Genomic DNA, 19,663 nt, shown 5'->3' with positions numbered 1-19,663 from the left:
ATTATAATCACAATGAGATAATATCTCACGTCAGTCAGAATGACTATTACCAAAAAAAAAAAAATCAAAAAAAATAACACTTTAGAGAGAATGTGGCAAAAGAGGAACTCTGTTTTTTTTTCTACTAGTAGAAATATAAATTAGTATAGCCATTGTGGTTAGCAGTGTATAGATTCCTCAGAAACCCAAAAATAGGTCTACCATGTGATGCAGTTATCCAGCTTCTGAGTGTATATTAAAAGAAAATGAAATCAGTCTATCAAAGAGATACCTGTACTCCTATGTTTCTTGTAGTACTATTGACAGTAATGAAGACATGGAATTAATCCAAGTGTCAATCCATGAGTGAATGAATAAAGAAAATATGGTGTATGTACACAATGGAATGTTATTGTTTTAGTCATCTTTCTCACTGTTGTGACCAAAAGACCTGTCAAGAATAATCAAAGAAAGAAAAGTTTATTTGGAGGCTCACAAAGTTTCAGAGGTCTCAGTCCATAGACAGTTGGCTCTTTTGTTCTAGGCAGAAAATATGGCAAAACATCATGGCAGAAAAGAGTAGTGGAGAAAAGTGACTCAGGACATCACACCAGACAGCAGAGAGATATTCCCTTCACCACAAACTATACCCCCAAGTCACACCCCCAGTGACTGGCTTACTCCAGCCACACCCAGCTTTCTTATAGTTACCATCCAGTTAATCCCTATCAGAAGATTAATGCATTATGTTAAACCTTTCATAACTCAAATCATTTCACCTCTCAACTTTCTTGCATTGTCCCACATGTGAGCTTCTGGGGAACACCTAATATTTAAACCATAACAGTTATTCAGCCATAAAAAGAAAAAAATCATTGAGGTTCTTCACTTTATAAATAATATTTTTCCATCAAATTTAGGAAGTTTTTAGCCATTATTTTTAAAATGATTTTCTGTTCCTTTCTTTCCTCACTTTTTGATACTACCATTATGCATATGTTGATGTGATTAATGATATTCTAAGACAGTCCTTCATTCTTTATCTATGTTGTTACAATAATCATCTTCTTGTATTTCCAGCATCAGTCACTGAAAAAATCTCAATTTTCTCTGTTAAATGAAGTCATATTTGTGATCTGAAACATTACTTTACACACATCACTCCCAATTTGAAAGCTTCTTATAACTCTTCATTTTCTATATTGAGATTCAGTTGTATAGATTGCCAGATAGATAGTCCCTTAAGACTATAGATAGTCCCTTAAGACTAATCGTTTAATCCAGCAAAACTTACTATTCATAAAGCTGGAGTTTTAATTTCAACTTCTATTATACTTTCTTATCACCCATTTGCTTCTGGTACCTAATATTATAATTTTAATACTTATTTTGTTTAATCTATGTATTCTAAGCAGTTGAGAGTTTAGTTATCTCTACTATTATTTAATACTCAGCATAAGGTATACCAACAGGTAGAATTGTGGTTAATGTTATTTTATGCAATATGACACTTAAGCATGTTTTAATTACTAGCAATGAATATAATCAAAACAGGAAACCTTACCCAAAATACATTGTTGGAGTTGGAAATTGAAGTAATATACTAATTAAATACTTATGTAATTAATCTTTCCTATTGAAATTAGTTGATGATACTGATGCATTTTGATTGAAAAACAATATTTGGTGTACATTTATAAACAACTGCAGATATCCTGTTTTGTTCAATTAATGACTTGGTAATTTAGAGAAGTAGTAGATGAAAACAAATATATGGGTCCTTCTCCATTCCTATTTCATTATCAAAACCAGTAATCTGCCAACCATTTGTTCTTAAGACCACTGTTCAGAGTAAATCTCTGGCCAAAATCTATCACCTTATAAAATTTCATGATCTACATACAATGTCTGCAATTACATTTTATGTATAATACAGATACTTACCTTTTTTAAACACAGTGAATAGTTATGATCAATTTTATATTATTGGTTGCTTGTTATACTTGACATGGGATACAAAGATTAAAAAAAAATTTCAGAAAACTTGCCATGGGGAGAAGAATGGCTTGTTGCATGCTGATTCTTTGCCTCTTAAATTAGTTGAATAAATTATCTTGGCTTTCCATTTGGATTTGTCTGTGCCATTCTTAAAGTATACTGGAAATTTAAAAATATATGCATGTATAAGAGTTTCTGTATAAGAGTTATGCCTTTCTGTATAAGAGTTATGTCTATAAATAATGTAATACAAAAATAAATCAGGGCAATTATTGAAAATAAAAAGCAAATTTAGCATTCCAAAAAATATGTCAAATTTCTCAAAATGAGGCATAAATTAAACCAAGACAATAATTAGAAAGATAAGTATGTTGTATGCATATGCTGCTTTTATTTTGATTCATAGTCTAAGTGACATAATTATTTCCATATAAGAAACTATTATTTTGTTTTGTATAAATAAAATACATCATTTATATATTTTTAAATTATGAAATATGTCTTCTACATTTATTATCTAGTAGACTTTTCTTTACATGAATTTGATTGAAATGGGATGATTTTGAATATCATATACTTTACAGTGAAAATCTTTCAGTATATGAAGGGAGTTTGCTTATATTAGAAATAGAATACAAGACACTAGTATTGCTGTATGTATAAATGTGGCTGAATAACCAATATGATCCTGCAATCTGTACACATGGAAAAATAAGAATTCATACCCCATTTGAATCAAATGTATGATAGTCAAGATCATTATATTGTCTTGAGCAACCAATAAAAAAATAAAATAAAATAAAAAGAAATAGAACATTGGGCCCAGAGTACATTTTTATAGTAAGACATTTCATTTTTTGGATAAGTACATGTGTTTGTGTCTTCAGTTCTAAACTTACTTATGTAATATTCAAGCATGGTAAATTAAAATAACTTGATAAGAAACTAGTTTCATATCTTCAGAATTTTATAAAGTAACAATAGTTGGATAACTTAATAAATAACTGTTGATTTTGTAGAAGTCAGTTGTTACAATCTAAAAGTTATTTACAAGTTTAATAGAAATATTAGGCTATATAGACTTCTTTATTGAATTATGATGAACATGCAGTTATATATTATTCACTTTTCTTTATATACCATTAAGTAAAATTTTTAAATTCTTATGGTTGAATAAAGTTTAAATTACTTTTAATAAGATTTTTTTTTGTTTCCTTAGGAAAAAGTCAAAGAGAAGGAAGAAAATCTGAATCTTGTAAACCAATTCTTAAAGTAGAATACAAGACCTGCAGAAACAGGTATACATTTTTGCTTTGAGGAATATGGGAATATATATAAGGAACAGAGAAAAGAAATGCAGATAACCTTTTATGTCAATGTATTATTTAAAGTTATACATAATTACATATATAGTAATGGGCTAAATCCTTTACATAAATAAAAAATGATGTGGTTTAGAAGGCATATCTATGATTATCATTATTATTAATCATAATAAGTATTAGTTATTTAAAAATCATGAGTATTTATGATAATTATATACATTAATTTTAATAATTGAGGACTTTTTCATGAAAATTGCAATTAACAATATTTATAATCAAAAGCTATACACAGACTGATATTGTTTACAAAAGTAAACATAACCAGACCTCTGAACTTTATGATTTTGAATTTGGAAAGATTATATAGACTGGGAAGGATAGTTACAAGTATTGCCATAATTAACAAGTATCAAATTTTAAGATATAGAAGATAAAAGAATAATATTTAACAAAATTTGACTTTATATTTATAGCAGCTATATCCTATACTTCAGCAGTTTGTCGTTTAGTTGAAATAGTCAATAATGACAGTATTCTTACCAAATACTAACATAATTAACTTTTCCTAAACACTGTCTTAACTGTAAATTAGATAATCATACTTTATATTGGATATATGATCACATTAGAATTCTTATAGCATCATAAATCTATTTCGTGTTTTTATACCTATTTTCAAGTTTTAATAGTATAAAATCATGATATTTTACAGCAATTACTTTTTAAAATTTTTTATTAGTTTTAGTTATATATGAAAATGAAAGTAGAATATTACATAACATAATTATAAAACCATAGAATTTAATTTGTTCTAATTCAGTTCCTAGTACTTCCCCTTCCTTTCCCTTCCTCACACCTCTGTTCCCTTCCCTCTAGACTCTACTGATCTTTCTCTCATTTACTAATTTTTTTTCTTAAATTAGTTTCTTGTAGACATGAGATTTGCTGTGGTATAGTCATATATGTACATAGGAAGGTTAGGTCAGATTCATTCCATTGACGTTTTCTATTCCATCCCTCCTCCCTTTCTTTCATTCCCCTTTATATAATCCTCAGATTTTACTTCTCTACTTCTCTTCTTTTTGGATTACCTTTTGCCTTTAACTTTCAGGGATTGCTATTCCACTTGCTATTTCACTTAGCATGATGGTCTCCAGTTCCATCAATTTACCAGCAAATACCATAAAGTCATAAAAAGTTAAAAATCTGAGTAATACTCCATTGTGTATATATACCCCAATCTATTGAAGGGCACTAACCATTATGAATTGTGCTGCTATAAACATTGATGTGGCTGCATCACTGTAGTATGCTGACTTTAATTCCTTTGAATATATACCAGAGGGTGAGATAGCTGGATCGTATGGTGGTTCCATTCCTAATTTGTTGAGAAATCTCCATACTGCTTTCCCAGAGTGGTTGTATTAATGTGCAGTCCCACCAACAATGTATGAGTGTACCCTTTCCCCACATTCTTGCCAACATGTATTGTTACTAGTATTCTTTTTGAGGTTGTTCTTTTTAGATATACATGACAGTAGAGTATATTTTGACATATTATACATATATGGAGTATAAATTCCCATTCAGTGGTCATACATGATATGGAATTACACTGGTTGTGTATTCATGTATGAACATAGGAAAGTCACGTCTGATTCATTCTACTGTCTTTGCTATTCCTATTCTCCCTCTTTTCACTTCATTCACCTTTGTCTAACCCACTCCAATACCCTTCTTATTGTGTGTTAGCATCCACATATCAGAGTGAACATTCAACTTTAATTTGGGGGGATTGGCTTATTTCACTTAGCATGATAATCCAGTTCATCCATTTACTGGTAAATGCTGTAAGTTCAGTCTTCTTTATGGCTGAGTAATATTCCAGTGTGTGTGTATATATACTACATTTTCTCTATTCATTCATCTGTTGAAGGGCATCTAACTTAGTTATTGTGAATTGAGTGCTATAAACATTGTTGGGCTACATCACTGTAGTAAGCTGATTTTAAGTCCTTTGTATATATATTGAGGAGTGGCATAATGGGTCAAATGGTGATTGCATTCCAGTTTTCTGAGGAATCTCCATACTGCTTTCCATAGTGATTGCACCAATTTGCAGTCCCATCAGCAATGCATGAGTTTACCTTTTTCCCCCACATCCTCACCAACACTTATTGTTACTTTTATTCTTGATAATTGCCATTCTGACCGGAGTGAGATGGAATCTCAGTATGGTTTTAATTTGCATTTCTCTAATTGCTAGAGACGTTAAAAATTTTTTTACATATTTGTTGAACATTTGTATTTGTTCTTTTGAAAAGTGACTGTTTAGTTTCTTTATTGATTGGGTTATTTGTTTTTCTTGGTGTTAGATTTCTGAGCTCTTTGTATATCCTGGATACTAATGCCCTATCTGAGGAGTAAGTAGCAAAGATATACCCCCATTTTGTAGGCTTTCTGTCCATGCTCTTGATTGTTTCCATTGCTGTAAAGAAGCTTTTTAATTTGATGCCATCCCATTTATTGACTTTTAATTTTGCTTCTTAAGCTTTAGGAATCTTATTAAGGAAGTCAGTTCCTAAGCCAACATGTTGGTAAATTGGGCTTATATTTTCTTCTAGCAGGTGCCAGGTTTCTGGTCTAATTTCTAGATTTTTGATCCACTTTGAGGTGAATTTTGTGCAGGGTAAGAGAGAGGGGTTCAATTGCATTCTAATACATATGGATTTCCAGTTTTCCCAGTACCATTTGATAAAGAGGTTATCATTTCTTTAACATATGTTTTTGGCACATTTGTGTTGTATGAGTAACTACTTATATGGGGTTTTCTCTGTGTCTTCTTGTCTATTCCATTGATCTTCATGACTATTTTGATGCCAATACCATGTTGTTTTTGGTACCATCTCACTGTAGTATAACTTGAAGTCCCATATTGTGATGCCTCTTGCTTTACTTTGCTCTACAAGGATTGCTTTGACTATTCTGGGCCTCTTATTTTTCAAAATGAATTTCATGACTTCTCTTCCTGTTTCTATGAAGACCATTATTGTAATTTTGATGGAAATTGCATTGAATCTGTACAGTGTTTTTGGTAATATAGCCATTTTGACAATATTAATTCTGTCTATCTAAGATCGTTGGAGGTCTTTTCATCTTCTAAGTTCTTATTCAATTTCTTTCTTTAGTGTTCTGTAATTTTCATTGTAGAGGTCCTTCACCTCTTTTGCTAGATTGTTTCCAAATATTTTAGTTTTTGATGATATTGTGAATGGGATAGTTTTCCTTATTTCTTTTTCGCCAGATTCATCATTGGAGCATAGGAACATGATTGATTTATAGGTGTTGACTTTGTATTCTGCTATTTTACTGAATTCATTTAAAGGTCTAGATGTCCTCTAGTGGAATTTGAGTCTCCTAAATATAGGATCATGTCATTGGCAAACAGAGGTAGTTTGAGTTTTTCCTATTCATATTCCTTTAATTTCCTTCTCTTGACTAATTGCTCTGGCTAGAGTTTCAAGGACTCTGTTGAATAGCAGTGTTAAAAATTGGCATCCTTGTGTTATTCCTGTTTTTAAAAGAAATGTTTTCATATTTTTCTCCTCTCAGAATAATCTTGGGTTTGTCATATGTAGCCTTTACAATGTTAAGATAATTTCCTTATATCACTAGTTTTTTTGTTGTTTTAAACATGAATGGGTGCTGTACTTTTGTCAAGTGCTTTTTCTGAATATATTGAGTTAATCATATGAAGAAGTTACTTTGAATATGCATTCATATTTTTTAGACTTATCTAATGTTAGTCTGTATAAAAATAACTGCAGTTTAATACCATTCCTTACTGAAGTAATAAAATATTCCAAATTTAATCATTGAAGATGACATAAAATACATTGAAACTGTTCTTCTCTTCTATTTTTTTCTTTTTATTATTAACATTTATTGTACAGATTCGTGAGTTTCACTTTGACTTTTTCATAAATGCATATATGGTGTTTTGGTTGTGTCCACCTTTCCTTTCCCTTACTCCTCTCACCCATCCTTTTGTCTTCTTTCTCTAATAGTCCCTCTTCTACTTCCAAGTCATTCATATATATGTGAATATATACATATATATACAGATATAAATACACATATATACACATGTACACATACATATATCTGTGTATTATGTGTATGTATATGCAATATTTTTTATGAGAGAAAACCTGTGATACTCATCATTCTGTGTCTGGATTATTTTGCTTAACATGATGTCCTCCTTCCATCTGTTTTCCTGGAAATGTCATGATTTCATTATTATTTATAGCTGAGTAATATTTCATTGTGTATCTATATATAGTATTCTGTAATGCCTTCATCTATTGATAGGTACCTAGGCTAATTCCATAATTTTGGATTGTGAACTGTACTACAATCAAAATGGGTGTACAGGTATCCCTTTAGTGTTCTGTAATAAAGGGATACTCACTTTATTTCTTTTGAGTAAAAACCAAGAAATAGTATAGATAGATCAAGTGATGTTTCTTTTTTCTTTATTTTTTAAGGAAATTCTCTCTATATTTTTCCACAGTGTGTGTGCTAATTTACATTCCCACCAACAGTATATATAAAATGTTCCTTTATCCCCATCCTTGCCAGCATTTATTTTTTTTAAATTTTTTTTATTGGTTGTTCACAACATTACAAAGCTCTTGACATATCATATTTCATACATTAGATTGAAGTGGGTTATGAACTCCCAATTTTACCCCAAATGCAGATTGCAGAATCACGTCGGTTACACATCCACAATTTTACATAATGCCCTATTAGTAATTGTTGTATTCTGCTACCTTTCCTACCCCCTACTATCCCCCCTCCCCTCCCCACCCATCTTCTCTCTCTACCCCATCTACTGTATTTCATTACTCTCCTTGTTTATTTTTTATATATAATAATCTGGCTGATTTCATGAAATCTAGGTGTTGTGTTGATTTGCATATCCTTGATGCTTAAACATATTGAGCATTTTTAATATATTTATTGGCCATTTGAACTTCTTTTGAGAAATGTCTATTTAAATCATTTGCCTATTTTTTATTGGATTACTTCTCCTTTGTTGTTGAATTTTTTTGAGCTCTTTATGTACTCTGGATATTAAACCTCTGTCAGATGAATAACTGACAAAAGATTTTCTCCCTTTATGTGAGTTTTCTCTTTACTCTGTTGACTATTTACTTTGCTATGCAGAAACTTTTTAATTTGATGCAATTCCATTTGTCAGTTCTTGCTTTTATTTCCTGAGCTCCTGGAGTCCTAATCAGGAAATTGTCACATGCACTGTATTGAAATGTTTCCCCTTTTCTTCTAGTATTTTCAATTCTTAAATGAAGACCTTTGATGTATTTTGAGTAAATTTTTGTACAGGGTGAGAGAGATGAGTCAGAATCAAACACTCTGCATTTGGATGTTCTGTTTTTCCAGTACCATGATTTAAGAGGTTGTTCATTTTCCAGTGTATGTTTTTGACACCCCTGTCTAGAAACAATTGTCTGTAGATGTTTTAATTTATTTCTGTGTCCCCTATTTTATTCCATTGGTCTGGGCATCTGTTTTATAATAATACCATGCTGTTTTTGTTCCTTTGACTCTTTAATATAGTTTGAAATCTGCTATTGTGATGCCTGAAGCATTCCTGGGTTTGCTCACGATTGCTTTGGCTACTTAGGGTCTTATTGCGTCTGTGTGAATTTTAGAATTTTTTTATAGTTCTGTGAAGCATGTCACTGGTATTTTGATTCATATTGTATTGAATTTATCTTACTTTTGGTAATATGACCATTTTAATAATTTTAATTTTTGAAATCATGAATATGGAAGTCTATCCATCTTCTAGGGTCTTTAATATCTTTCTTTAGTGTTTCATAGTTTTAATTGTAAATTTATTCCACTTTCTTCATTAGGTCTATTTATATCTAGGTATTTTTAGTTTTGAGGTTATTTTGAATGGGATTGCTCTCCTGATTTCTTTCTCAGTTTATTATTCGTGTATAGAAAAGATACTGATTTCTATTTGTTGATTTTTGTATCTTGATACTGTACTGAATTTGTTTATCAGTTCTTCTTTTGATGAAATCTTTAGGATTTTCTAAGTATAGAATCATATCATCAGCTGTCAGGGATAATTTTACTTCTCCCTTTCATGTTTCTTTGGCTTTATTTCTTTCTGTATCCTAATTTCTTTGGCTAAAATTACTACTGCTATATTGAATAAGATTGGTGAGAGTGGAAACCCTTTTCTTGTTCCTGAATTTAGAAGAAATGCTTTAAGTTTTTACACATTCAGCATGATATTTTCTATGGGTTTATTGTGCATAGTCTTCATTTTGTTGAGATATGCTCCTTCTGAACTTAATGTGTTCAAGGCTTTTGTTATGAAGGAATGTAGATTTTGGGCCTTTTTTGCATCTATTTTGATAACACAATTTTTACCCATGATTATCTTCATATGCTGTATAAATTTGTTGAATTATATATTGTGGGCTATCCTTGGAACCCTGGAATGAATCATAGTGTATTTAATTGTGTAATTCATACTGTTTAATTCAATGTATCAGTATTTTATTAAGGATTTTTACATTTTTGTTCATTAATGGTATTAGCCTCTCTCTCTCTCTCTCTCTCTCTCTCTCTCTCTCTCTCTCTCTCTCTCTCTCTCTCTCTCTCTTTTTGTCGTGTCATTGTCATGTTTTGGTAGCACAGTAAGATTGGCTTGAATCTGGAAGGGTTCCTTCCTTTTATATTTCATGAATAGTTTGAGGAACCTTGATGTTGGTTCTTTCATAAAAGTCTGATACAATTCAGCATTGTGTCCATCAAATCATGGGCTTTACTTTCTATTGCTACTTGAATCTGTTTACTTGTTATCAATCAATATAGGTTTTTTATATTTTCCTGATTCTTGGTAGGTCATGTATGTCCAGGAATTTGTTCATTTCCTCTACATTTTCTAGTTTATTATCATATAAATTTTCAAAATATTCCCTAGTGATCCAAATTAATTTCATTGGTATGAATTGTATTTTCTTCTGTTTCATCACTAATTTTACTTGTTTGGATCTTCTCTTTCTTTTGGTTAGTTTAGGTAAGGGTGTGTAAATTTTGCTTATCTTTTCAAAGAATCAATTCTGTGTTTTATTGATCATTTCTATTGTTCTTTTAGTCACTGGTCTTTATTATTTCTTTCATTTTACTGGTTTGGGGTTTAATATGTTTTTGTTTTTCTATGACCTTGGCTGTACCAATAGCTTATTTCCTTGAGTGCACTTTTGCTCTTGCCTGCGAGTGTTTCCCTCCCTCTCCCCCCACCTCATGTAGATATTAATATTTGTAAACTTTCCTTAGTGCTGCTTATACTGTATCCCACAGGATCTTGTATGTTGTATTTCTATTTTCATTTGATTCTAGGAATTTGTAAATGTCCCCGATTTCTTCAATGACCCACTGAATTCCAAAGGAAAGTGCCTTCTGTTCTCCTACATGATCATTCCCAAGGAAATAATCTCAATATAGCCCTTCTTAAGATGGTTATCAGCTAGAGCACTATGTACAGGCAGAGAAATGGAGAGAACTTCTCTAAAGTCATTTCACCATGCAAATCTTAGGAATATTAACTGGTTAGCCTGTATTTCTGCGGGGTGCAGATTCTTGTACCAGTGAGACTCTCCCTCTTTCTCCTCTACTGCCACCCAAAAGGTGCACAACTCCCTCTACCATGTTTCCATGGTTGGTACTGGCCCTTTTGTTTCACTCTTTATTCCATAATCCAACATCTATCAGTTTCTTCAAATCTGTCTTTCTTATATTGAATTGCATTATTATCGCATGATCCCCATCTCTATGAGAAGCTACATTTTATTTGTTTTAATTCTTTTTTCATGGAGACATAGGTGAGTAGTAGGTGCCATTAACTTGCCATCTTGGGATTCTTCTCTTCTCAATACAGTAATTATTGTTTAAACTTGTGTTTTCATGTTCACTGTTATTTACACCACTTGTTATATAGTGCTATACTTCAAGGGTATTGAAGTGTATGGGACTATTATTTATTCCCAACACCTTGTAGTTTTGTTTTTTCTTTTTCATGTATTTGTTTTTAAATTATTTTCCCCTTCAGTATTGTACCATGAGAACTTCATATAATTTTAGACTTATTATCTACTAGTATTTGGTCTTTGATTTTCTATAGACTAAGAGTCTTAAAAGCTAAACTTATAGGGCTGGGGTTGTAGCTCAGTGGTAGAGCACTTGCCTTGCACATATAAGGCACTGGGTTCAATCCTCAGCACCACATAAAAATAAATAAAATAAATAAAGATATTATGTTCATCTCTTTAAATTTTTTAAATTTTAATTTGTTATATATGATAACCGAATGCATTACAATTCATATTACACATATAGAGCACAATTTTTCATATCTCTAGTTGTACACAAAGTAGAGACACATCCTTCATGTCTTCATACATGTACTTTGGTAACGATGACCATTGCATTTCACTGTCTTTCCTACTCTTATGCCCCCTTCCTTCCTTCCCCTTTTCCCCTTTGCCCCTTTGCCCTATGTAGACTTCATTTAATCCTCTCACCCCCCTCCCCCACAGCATGTTATGAATCAGCATCCTTAAATGAGAGAAAGTATATAGAATTTTGTTTTGGGGTATTGTCTAATTTCACTTAGCATTATGTTCTCCAGCTCCATTCATTTACCTGCACATGCATGATTTTATTCTCTTTTAAGCTGAATAATATTCCATTGTGTATATACATACCACATTTTCTTTATCCATTCATGTACTGAAGGACATCTAGGTTGGTTCCACAGTTTAGCTATTGTGAATTGTGCTGTTATAAACATTGATGTGACTGTGTCCCTGTAGTATGCTGTTTTTAAGTCCTTTGGGTATAGTCTGAGGAGAGGAATATCTGAGTCAAATGGTAGTTCCATTCCTAGATTTCCAAGGAATCTCCATACTGCTTTCCATATTGGCTGCACCAATTTGCAGTCCCACCAGCAATGTATCAGTGTACCTTTTTCCCCACATCCTCTTCAACACATATTGTTGTTTGTCTTCATAATAGCTGCCATTCTGACTGGAGTGAGATGAAATCTTAGAGTAGTTTTGATTTGCATTTCTCTAATTGCTAGAAATGTTGAACATTTTTTTTCATATATTTGTTGATTGATTGTATATCATTTTCTGAGAAGTGTCTCTTCATGTCCTTGGCCCATTTATTGATTGGGTTATTTGTTTTTTTGGTGTTAAGATTTTTTAGTTCTTTATATATTCTAGAGATTAGTGCTCTGACATGAGTGTGGTAAGAATTTGTTCCCAATTAGTAGGCTCTCTATTCACCTCACTGATTGTTTCTTTTGCTGAAAATAAACTTTTTAGTTTGAATCCATCCTTCCATTGATTCTTGATATTAATTATTCTTAATTTCATATTTTTAAAAACCTGTAAAAACAAAAGCCAGACTTGTAAAATGAGGTTTATGTGAATATATGACAGTTTTCCATGATGAAGTATATGATCCATGGACTTAATGACATCTATTTTGTTGCTCAGAGGCCCTTTTAAAAATATTTCTATATGAAGTATTTAATAAGATTCATTTTAATTCAGCTAAAATAACAGTTATTAAGTTATTATTATATTCTATGTACTGTGTGCTTTGTTTTGTACTAAAATGAAATTACTGGCTGCTTTTGAATTTGTTATGTGTTAGTAGCCTAAGCAAAGCCATAAACTAGTAGTTTTTATAAAACATGTAAGGTAATTTATAGAAACTTGGGAACACAGAAAAAGGGCATCTAACATCAAAGCCTTGAGGATAGTGGGGAGGAGAGCTGTGAGAACAGAGATCAGGGAAATTCTTCTTGGGAAAGAAGCTGTCAGAAATAGGACTTAAAGGATAACAATTTGGTTCCAGAGAAAAGGATGAAAATGAAGAGAAGGTACTTTAGGATTTAGAATTTAAATAAAAGCAGTATAAAATACTGATTAAGATCTGGCTTTTGGAGTAAGACATCTGTGTGGCCTTGGAAGTTTTGATTAACTCTTGAACCTTTATCCTCACCAGCAGTACTTATTTCACTATGATGCTTGTGAGGATTACATGAAATCATGCATAAGGCATAAAATGTCCTAAGTTTGTTAAAGTTACATGGTGGGTTCTTTATAAGTAGAAATTACTATTATTTATTGTCATTATTAGAGTCATTGTATTCCACATTGTGTGAATTATTGCATTACTCTTAAAGATTTGTTCTAGTTATTGGTAATCTAACCATATGTAGATCTAATTCTTTAGATTTGTAATATAGAATAATCATGTTATTGATCATAATTACTATTATCCCATGTACTTGGCTATATTAGGACGTTATATCTATTTTTCATGATTATTACTTTATTACAAAATTACCTCTCTGGAGTACAGTGGTGCATGCCTGTAATCACAGTTGCTCAGATGTCTGAGGCAGGAGAATCAAGGTTGAAGGCCAACCTCAGCAACTTAGCCAGGTCTTAAGCTATTTATTGAGACCTCCTGTCTCAAAATAAATAAAAAAGGATGAGGATGTGGCTCAGTGGTTAAGCATCCCTGGGTTCAATCATCTTTAGTACCAAGAAAAAGAAAGAAAAATAAAAGAAAATTACCTCTGACCTGAAGCTTAAAGCACAAGGAGGCTAAAAAGCAGAGGAGCACCGAGGTTAAGAGTACTGAGAGATGTTGCCACAGGTAAATAGGCCACAATCTACAACATCAAAATAAAGACAAATTGATTATATTAGGTGTTTCATACTTAAAGCACAGACTTTTTGTGATTTTAGCAACACAGAGGCAATCTAAAAACCCTCTAGGTTACTGAAGGCTGTACAAATGTTAGACTATGCATTAATTTAGTTAAGAAATAAAGATCGTCCAAATATCCACAGCCTAAAAGAAATCATAATGATTCTTAGTCTAAATTTGACTGTAGTTCATTGACAACTATGAGAAATGTGAAATAAATATAAATTATTGAAATGATTCTTCCTTCTTTAACTGTACAGATTGGGAAAGACACATTGTATGCCTGTACTTGCTAATTTTCTATAAATAAATTATATATAGTTAATGTTTATAATGTATTATAGGATACAAGGAAATATCTAGGTCAAAAGAGAGCAACCATGCTTTTTAATATCACCATTAGTAAGATGGTCATTTACTATGTCAAATCACTGGTGCAAGACCATCACTCAAACCACTGCAGAGGAAAAAATAAGTCAGAACATTTTTCTTTACTATTCATGTGCTTGTGTTAAAATATTAAGACAACATTCTAAAGAAAAATTACTACAGGCGTTTGCTATAGAGGTTTTGATATAAACTTTAAAAAAGTCTTTGTTGTTATTATATTGCCAGCATAAGATTAGCAAATGTTTGGTACTGTGAACCATACAAAATGGAAAAAAAAAGAAAATCTCATAATTTCTAGTTTAACAGATAGGACAGAAGTGAATTACTTAGGGAAGCATATTCTCAAAGAATTTGATACAGTTAAAGTGTCCAGTTCTTTTTATAAACTTATTTGGGGAAGAATATTTTTTATTTCGTTTTTACATTTTGAAAATATCTCAGGTCAATATATTTTTTCCCGATACATATACTGAAGATATATAGGTATTGATTTAAGAGGAAAGTGAAAAATTGTGAGGCTATTTCATAATTTTCAGGCAGCTATAATAGTTAATAATCATCTCAGTCCTATTCTATTATCTAATTGTATCTAGAAAACTAATAAACTAAAAGATTACTCTTAAGTTACTTGAGCAAGATAGATTAGCTGGCTATCCATAAGTAAAATTGAGAAGGGATCGTAATTATCTTTGGTAAACTATTTTTCCTTTACATGTTATCTGTCTCCATCTTTTTATTATAAACTTTTCCCCACAAAGACTCCATATCCAGAATTTTCTTGTCATCCTCTATCCTGTATTTTTTAATGTCATATTTCATTATGTATTAGTTTGCTTTATTTTATCTTTTAGGGATCTGGAGCTCCAGATTCCAACTAATTTACTGGATAGTCTAATAAAAACTTTAATATTCTGAGGGTCGTTATAAAGAATTTGGGAACCAAAAGATGTTCCTTTGAGAGTCAGTGAGCACTTCCACTTATCTCCAACCTCACTGGTTTTCCTCAACACCACTCCCAACACCTTTAGGCTTATCCATTAGTTATTCTAGTGGTTAGAATGTATATCCAGAAAAGGGAAAATGTGAGCCTGTTCTTTAAAGGCTCGGTCCTTTGACTTTGTGTCATCTTAAAGGACTTCTCAGTCTCATTAACTTTTTTTCCTATGTAGTGAACCATTCATAATATTCTCTGGTGGGCTGTCCTATGACAAAGCTTGCAGAAGACCAAGTTTAACCATCATGCATGGAAAAGCAATTACAGTACTTGAAATGGATCATCCTATTGTTGAATTTCTAACTTTATGTGAAACACCCTATCCAAATGGTAAGTAACTAAAATGAAACTATAATTATTGAAAAAATCATTTTGAAATGAGAAGTTCCTAACAAAATTAAGGTTCAATATTTTCAGTTTTGGCAGCAGATATCCACTGTGGTACACTGTGAGCTACAGGTGCTGGAGCAGGTTCTGCAATTGTACCTACTTGACAAACTGGAAGTAAGACAGATGTAGTGCAGCAGTGCTGGCGTTTCAGGTTCTAATATCAGGTAAGTGCTTTAAACTTTGATAAGGATGGTGGAAGCTGAGCTGGGAGGGTCCGATAGGGGTCCAGGGTAAAATCACTTGGGGAAACTGAGGTCTCCTAATAGTCTCTCCTAGACCAGCTCCACCCATCCCATCCCAAAGTCAATCAAAGTTAAAGCACTTACCCGATATCAGTGATCTGTAACTATGGTGGTGCTGCATCTGTTTCACATCTGGCTTTGGTTCAGATGCAACTGCAGCACATCTGATTACTATAGGATTGCTGATGTGTGGTTAGTGATTTATTTCAATTTTGAGAATGATTAGTCAGAGGATATTCAGAAGGAGAGATGTATATATATTTTTATCAAGCTGAGTATAAATAAAAGCTTTTTGTAAATGAAGAAACTATTTTAAATCCATGCAAACTGTATAATTAAATCTAATAGTGATAAAATACTTTAATGATATCTAAAACTGAGAAATATGAAAATGTAAAAATGAAATATGAACTTATTATTGAAAGAACATAATATGTGTATACATTATTACATTTTTAAGAGGGAACATAAGTATGGGGAAAGAGCACTGAACTTGAGGACAGAATATTGGGTTTATGGTTTAGTTATGCTACTTACTGGCTGTGTCATATTGAACAAGACATTTTACATTTCATTTGTCATTTATAGAAAGAGAATAATAACATTGTCCCCATTTGGAAGGTCAAGTGTATATACTTTTTAAACTATGAAGATATGCATGTTGTGTTTCATTATTAAATGCATTAATTTCTTTTAAATTATTGAGTTTCATAATTAAAAGGTAGAATAAATAACAATCAATGTACAGCTTATGTCCAGAATTACTAGAAAGAAATTACCTGTGTTAATCAATCAACAAATATTTATTGAATGCATCTATATACTCACTACTACAAAGACTTGTTAGACAAACAGATAAAATATGAAACTGGGTCTCTGACGTCAAGTTGCCTAAAATCTGATCAGATGAGTGACCTAATTATGACTTGCTGAGTTGAAGTAAATGTAAGACCTTAATTAAATGCTGAGTTGTATGATTCAGAATATAATGTATGAATTAATAAGCTGATAAATACTTGATGACTGAAATATTCATGAAAGCATCACAGAAAACTAGGATTTAGGTAGACCTTATAAAGGATATTGATAATCATTTCAAAAATTGTAAGGTTTGCTTGGGTGAGATAAATTTAGAAAAAATTTCTGTTTTAGAGATTTTTGGAAATAGGGAACTATGAAGAATTTTGAGGAAATGCTAAAATGAAAGAAAGCATTAATTTTAGTAAGATTTACTCAAAAACAGTGTGTAGGTTTGAAGAGAGACACTGAAATCTTAAATCCAGATTCCAACTGAGAGACTTTTGTAATAATGTATGTTTAAAACACTACCTATAGAATTCAGTGAGGAAAATCCTCTGAATTTTGTGAACAACTGGATTAGGGACTGACTTGAAAAATGAGCCAGCAATAACCACATGTTTTAAGATTAGTGGTTTCATGCACAATAGTAGTTTTTGAAAAGAGAAAGACTGAGTCAGTGGAGTAGTTGAGAGGACAGAAAAAGTCTTAACAATATTTATTCATAAATCATTAGAATATAAGTTTTCTGTGGATTTATGAGAATGAATAACAAAGAAATATAGGAAGAAAAAGTAAAAAGAGTAAAGGACTAAAAGTTGAAGTTGGGAAAATACTTTCTGTTAATAGCTTGAGGAAGAAGATATGCCAGTAATAAAAATTGAGAATGTGTTGTTGCAAAGAACAAACATAACATTTCTGGACACCAATAGAGAAGTTAGGGTAAGTTCTAATGATATGTAATAAAATATAAATGTACTGCAACCATGCCTATTACTTCTAAAACACACATATAAATCTCTGTTTTACAATTGGTAATGAATATTGAACTTTTCATTTGCTAGGGGTTAGAAGTAGTTTAATTTTACCAGTGAATTATAAATATATCTTATTAACTATTAAAATGTGTTTTTAAATATTAAAATGGTTAATGATACTTAGTAATACATAATGAAAAATTTCTCATTGCCCTTCAAGAGACAAATGATGTTACTAATTTACTTATGTATTCTCCCTAAAACAATCTATGCATTTATGTACTCATTTAATTATATATTATCTCTCTTTTTTTTTTTACAAATGACAGCATGCTGTATGCACTATCCTATATCATACTTTTTCACTTAAAATTTTAATTATTTCATATGAATAAATTCAGGATTTCAATCTTTTTGTAGTTGCATAATGACAAATATTGTGCATAGGTTAAACCAAGTTATTAACACTTTTACTATGTTGAAGGCTAGGATTAAAGTCAGGAGTAAACCAATCCAATAGATGAAGAATACAGTTGGCAGCTGGCACTAACTTTGCCAGGCTTTCCAATAAACATCTTCATGTTCATCTAACCTTTAGTTATTATTGTGTCATTTCAATGGGTAAATGAATTGGAAGTCAAAGAAATTAACTAATTTGCCCAAGTTAAAACTCTTAGTAAATAGTAGATACAAAATTGAACCTAACTTTGATTCCTAAAGAATTTTTTTTTGTTCATTAGTTATCACCGCATATAAGATACTTCTATAAAGTTGAGACCTCTGCTGCCAGTTTTTGTTATTTGTAAGGAACAACAGTAAACTAAAACAAATATAGTTACCTAAAATTATAATTTATTTATAACTTTATACATATGAGTGTCTCAGTTATTTTAATAGCCCTTACTTTATAACCAGTAAGGAAAGAAGGCAAAGTGATAATAACTAGTCACATGGAACCCTGGTGTTCTTCAAACTGAAAAACAAAACATTGAAACAAGATTGAAAACCTTAAAACAAGTCTATAGACAAGGAAAAAGAGAGAAAGTTTCAGTTTGAGAACAATTTGAATAGCAAACAGTATATAGACATTCTGTCACATAGATATATATCTAAGTACTATACACCAGCAAGTGCCAGCTCTTTTTCAGGATTTTGTTTTGTGTTTTACAGTTTTTCTCTCATACACATGTGGGTTTAAACATAAACCTGAATAGGCTTAATAGCTGCTTGGGTCTGGAGGGACTATGAAAATTATGTATTCCAGTATTTAAATTTTACATCCAAGATTTGAATCCTTTGAACAAAACTCCTACCAAGTGATTGTTGGATTTAGGATTTAATAATTTTCAACATAGCCAGTATAAACTGCTAATATGATGTAAATGGGATTCAGAGTCAGAAGGCCTGTGTTAAAGTTTTAGCTTGATCATGTACTGCTTGCATAACCTTGTTGTCAAGCTCTTAACTTCTTTGTATCTGTTTTATAGCATAAAATGGAAAAATAATAATACGTATTCTAACTATTGAAAATCAATATCATGAACATAAAATTTGTTTATAAATACCTCTTCCTTAAATTGAGAATAATTCTTTTGCTGTAACTTTCCTTTAGTCCTTTATTATAAAAAAGCAATGACTTCCTTGACTCTAACTAGATTAGTATCCCTCTTCCTCTAAATGTAAATAATTTTTATGTGCTATGACTACAGTTAGGGATATCCCTATCCC

General features: G+C 31.4%; 1 protein-coding gene across 14 annotated transcripts in view; it reads left to right on the top strand.

Moving 5' to 3' along the window:
• The window catches only part of Stxbp5l (syntaxin binding protein 5L), a 326,815-nt gene that overhangs the window by 136,069 nt on the left and 171,083 nt on the right, over positions 1-19,663 (top strand). For all 14 annotated transcript variants that reach the window (XR_013436856.1, XR_013436855.1, XM_078044143.1 and 11 more), the window contains 2 exons: positions 3,197-3,275; positions 15,704-15,858. Coding sequence is in view for 12 of the 14 variants with exons in the window: in XM_078044143.1 (XP_077900269.1) it covers positions 3,197-3,275; positions 15,704-15,858 (234 nt within the window). In the remaining 2 variants the exon portion in view is untranslated. The remainder of the gene's footprint in view (positions 1-3,196; positions 3,276-15,703; positions 15,859-19,663) is intronic.

Source organism: Ictidomys tridecemlineatus, chromosome 3, assembly GCF_052094955.1.
Source record: "Ictidomys tridecemlineatus isolate mIctTri1 chromosome 3, mIctTri1.hap1, whole genome shotgun sequence".
NCBI lineage: Eukaryota > Metazoa > Chordata > Mammalia > Rodentia > Sciuridae > Ictidomys > Ictidomys tridecemlineatus.
The sequence above is the reverse complement of the archived record's forward strand: the minus strand, read 5'-3'. Positions and strand labels throughout refer to the sequence as shown.